The 4,901-nt window shown below is 40.3% G+C and overlaps 1 protein-coding gene across 1 annotated transcript; it reads left to right on the top strand.

Moving 5' to 3' along the window:
• The first annotated feature begins 95 nt into the window (after positions 1-95).
• Positions 96-1,595, top strand: LOC124269568. Its single transcript, XM_046704597.1, has one exon. The coding sequence runs from the start codon at positions 96-98 to the stop codon at positions 1,593-1,595; it is 1,500 nt and encodes a 499-aa protein (XP_046560553.1).
• The last annotated feature ends 3,306 nt before the right edge of the window (positions 1,596-4,901 follow it).

Below are 4,901 nucleotides of genomic sequence, written 5' to 3'. Positions count from 1 at the left end.
AGTGGTCCTTGCAACAGCCAGCTGTTCTGAAAGATTGTACTTTTGAAGAAGTAGTCACTGCAACAGAAACACTATCAAAGAATACCCAAGACACTATGTGTCAACTGATGGATCATTACTCTAGTTGGTATCGTTTGAAGCGAGCTGTAGTGATATATCACAGATTATTTGACATTCTCCACAGTCGAAAACTGCAAACTAACAAGTCTTCATGCGGACGATTCAATCAGCCTTTCACAGTACAGGAACTAGACAGAGCAGAGAATGTTATTCTCAAGTTCATACAGTTACAGCATTTCGACAAGGAAATGGATTCAAGTAGCAAACGGTGCCGAGTACCCAAGAGTAGCTCAGTGTACAGACTAGACCTCTTCTTAGACAATGGACTACTCAAAGTTGGCGGTCGACTCAGCAGAGCAGAGATTCCAGAGGAGATGAAATACCCAGTTTTACTACCATACAAAAGTGTTGTCACATCACTGATCATCACTGACATACATCTGAGACTTGGGCATGCTGGACGGAATCACGTCCTATCTGCACTAAGAGAGAAGTACTGGGTCATTAAAGCTAATTCTGCTGTTCGTACCATATTGTCTCGCTGTGTCACATGTCGAAAATTGAGAGTACCAGCTTGTGAACAGAAGATGGCTGATCTGCCGTCCATTCGAGTCAAACCTACTCCACCATTCACCTACACAGGGGTAGATTTCTTTGGCCCTCACGTTATCAAGGAAGGACGGAAATATGCCAAACGTTACGGGGCATTGTTTACATGTCTTGTGAGCAGAGGAGTCCATATTGAGACAGCAAATTCTCTTGATACAGACTCGTTCCTTCATGCTTTACGTCGGTTCATAGCTCGAAGAGGACCTATCCATGTCATTTGGTGTGACAATAGTACTAACTTCACCAGTGCAGCTAAAGAACTGAGACAGGCAGTAGCAGAAATGAGTCAGGAACGCATTCAGTCTTATCTGCTGAAAAGTAATATTGAATGGAAATTCAATCCTCCATCAGCAAGTCACATGGGTGGCGTGTGGGAGCGACTCATCAGGTCCGTGCGACAAGTACTTTCTCCTCTTCTCAACGAGTTTGGTGAACGTTTGAATGATGAGTCATATCGGACACTATTGTGCGAAGTTGAAGCTATTATAAACTCCCGACCCCTCACCACTGTATCTGACAGTCCTGATGATCTGAATCCTTTATCACCTAATCATCTGTTGATGATGAAGTCAAATGTGTCTATTCCACCCCCAGGTCATTTTCAGCGCAACGATGTCTACATGAGGCGGAGATGGCGCAGGATCCAGTATCTTGCGAATGTATTCTGGTCTCGGTGGCGGAGAGAATATCTGTTGAACTTACAAGTGCGGCAAAAATGGAATGAATCGAAACGCAACATGCAAGTAGATGATATTGTTCTGATCATGGACCAAAACATACCAAGACTGCAGTGGCCTATGGGTCGAGTGATTGCAACTGAATCAGACAAACGAGGACATGTGAGAAGTGTAGTGTTGAGAACACTAAAAGGTGAACTACGTAGACCAGTACACAAACTTGTGCTACTTCTCACTTCAAGTGAATGAGTGACATGTATTGAACAATAGTGTTACACACTGGTCTCATACCAGAAGTTTTGCAGTGACATATTGTGTTAATTCTGCACGTTTTAAGTTTAGTTAAACAGGTGTATGTTTAAGAGGCCGAGTGTGTACGTGCAGAACACTAAGTTTAACCTCTCAATTTAGTTTATTTAATTTAAAGTAAAAGTTAATTTTAATATTTTAAAATTGTCAACACATCTGTACAAGTGCTTGTGGTGTAAAGGATTGTTCACTGGAACCGCTTATGTTAATATTCATGAACACACAGGTTGCAAAGTTCAAAGCCAGGTTGCTGCCTAAACTTTTGCAAATTTAAAACTTAATTCACATCCTGGCAATCTGATCACATGATCAGGAGCACATGGGCTCAGTCAGACAGAAGGCCTGCATGTTGACAGCAGCACACATTGAGTTATGGCAGAACACAGATGTGAGTTATTTCTTGAATTTATGCTGCTTTATGTCCAAAATGAGTTAAGAGAAAATACATTTGATTCAATTAATGCTTATTTAGAAAATATGGATTTTGAATATTTGTACACTTTATTAGGTTCAGGTTTGGCTTGTATACTAAACACGTATTTTGTTTCTCCTTTATAGTTTCTCTGAACCTCTCGTCAACTGTTTGTATACAACGATACAACGTATGTTCTTAATGCAACGCTACAACAACGATAGACATAACGAAAACGGAAATAAACTTTGGTGAGAGTGTATCAGACTAATGTGTTTCTTGCCACAAATGGATAGTGGTCAAATATCAAAACATAGACACAGCAATAACCAAACTGCTAAGGATAATCACAGGCATTACAAACTTAAATTACCACACTCTATAAACAAAACAGACACCCGGATGGATTGCCTGATGCACACATTACAGCTCCTCAATAACTCCTAAGAAGACATAAAGGCCACATATTCACACATTGCCAGTTGCAACCAAACAAACATTAAGCAATTACACAACAACATTCCCAGAACGAAATACCACAATAACATACACTCTCAACATTCTCAACCTCCTATTTAGGATCTTGCCTACAATATCATTCTCCATGCTATAGCTACTTTCCTACAAAACTCTAACTTACTCCAAAATTTAGGGAAGGTTGGAACTTCCAACAAACCTTCTTATACTACCATCATGACTTACTAGCTTAGTATATTTGATTAGATCAGGCGTCAAAATTTATGACACTTATCGCTGCATGATTATCATTAATATGCTCAGCAAGGGCCACATGTCACAAATTCACTGATTAGACTTGGGAGTGGATTTCAATTTATCTATGCAGTGTTTAAATCTGCTGCTAGGTCTGCGCCTATCCATTCCTTAATTAATCACATCTCCACTAAAACGTTAAACAAAGTAGCCTCAATCCCTCTAACGCAAGGTCATCTGGTAAGCATGAACGACGATCTTGATGACCAAAGTTACAAGAATGCAACATGACGGTTTATATCTTTTAGGCAGTGCCTTCACAGTGATAGCACACTTGTTTCCTAGCTTTTGAAGGCTGCACTAATCCTTTCACCCGGAGAATGCTGTAGACCGTAATCTCTAACTAATTCAGAACAATTGAATGTTGATGATTTTTCTAAATCAGTCTTTGATGATGGTTATGCGGCTTACCTGCATTTCCTATACCAGGCCCTACTATGAGGTCTATACTTCCTTATGGATATCTCCCCTCCTCCACCATAGGCCCAATGATTTAATATTTCATCATTACTATTTTAACAATAACTCTCATTTCCTATCACTAATAAACTCAAGGTGTATTTTTTTCCTTTCCTTCATAACATCGGCTTTTTATTTATTTTTCTCATGTTTTCAAAGTTTTCGGCTGCAAAGCATTCCACTTAGGTTAATGCCCCAGCATTTATATTTTTGAGATATATGGTGGTTTACTCCTTATTTTAACCTATTTATTATTATCTTACTCCCACCTACCTGCCGTCGGCGACATTGGCTACAGCCAAAGCCGACGTTAAATAATCTTAAGATCTGTAACCTTAAATCATCATCATCATCAGTAGCAGCCTATTTTCAGAATCATCTGAACTGAAAATGTCTGCATTACTGGTTGGCGAATCGTTGCTGAAGTATGTTGGACGTTATAAACGCCGAAAGAAGGGATCGTGACAAGGTGTGTCTGTCCGGAGCCAAGGTGGCTGGCTGTGTTTTCCTGATCTCTTTTTGGGACATGGAGAGACTTTAAGTAGGAAACAGTTGAAGAATGTCGGATTGTGCACAGAATGAGGAATTATTTCACGCGTGTAGTCGTAATATACCCACATCTTTGTGGATACCGGATGCTAAAAAGCATTCGTATCTTATGTTTTGATCGCCCAGCTCAATCCTCATTTCTGAAGTGAGTTTTAATTCAACATTGTTTCCAGTTCATTATCGCTCCACATTGGGATCAATGACCTTGGCGTAACACTATGCCTAGGATGCCTGGGCGGGTAGTTGGACAACTTCGCGAAACTGGTTGACATTATAACTAGAAACAGAACCCACGGTATGTCACCTAGTTTTATGCACCCATTTAAAACTGTCGGAAGCTCAATCGAACATTTGAATACATTGAATACATGTTACGTTTTATGGATAACAGCTTTCATCTCGATGCGTGACATTTACTTATACGAGCGGTTTGCCAAAAGTGAGGTCAAACGTCCAAGGCAGTATCCGACCACAGATTATTTTTTAGATAAATTTCCATTTTTTTCAGATTTCAGCGGGTGGGAAAAACGATCTGGTCGGATGCGCACATATTAATGTTTTTGTAATGCTTTATGTTACACAGAGCTGTGGTACTCCTTTCCGGTGTCACCCAAAGATTTGATATTGGAATAGACGGCGACAAGGCCGGAAATCAGGATTCCCTCAACGAGAAAGTGCAGTGAAACACCTTTGCGGTGAGAATGGATTGACCTATGTCGGCCCACCCTAACTTCATGTCTTCCGGGAGTGTAGTAAGGCAGGAGTTCATTGCCTGCGATGGGCTTCACCTGAGACCACCAGCAGGACAGCGCAACTGGCTTCATGATACTTTATCTGTGCTCTTTCTGGTGTGGTATGTTATTTCAGATAGGGATTATTGTTTGCATTCATCAAATACTTAGTATATTAATGTGCCATAAGGACCAAGTCTTCCGGTTTGATGCAGAACTTTAATTTACCGTGTACTTACTTTCAGTACAGATGTGTATTTAAATTTCTGCTCTGTTTTCGGACAAATGGTAACATCCATAAGGCATCAATGATAAGATTGATAG

Source organism: Haliotis rubra, unplaced genomic scaffold, assembly GCF_003918875.1.
Source record: "Haliotis rubra isolate DU_JTF1 unplaced genomic scaffold, ASM391887v1 Scf1457, whole genome shotgun sequence".
In the NCBI taxonomy this organism is placed as follows: Eukaryota; Metazoa; Mollusca; class Gastropoda; order Lepetellida; family Haliotidae; genus Haliotis; species Haliotis rubra.
The sequence above is the reverse complement of the archived record's forward strand: the minus strand, read 5'-3'. Positions and strand labels throughout refer to the sequence as shown.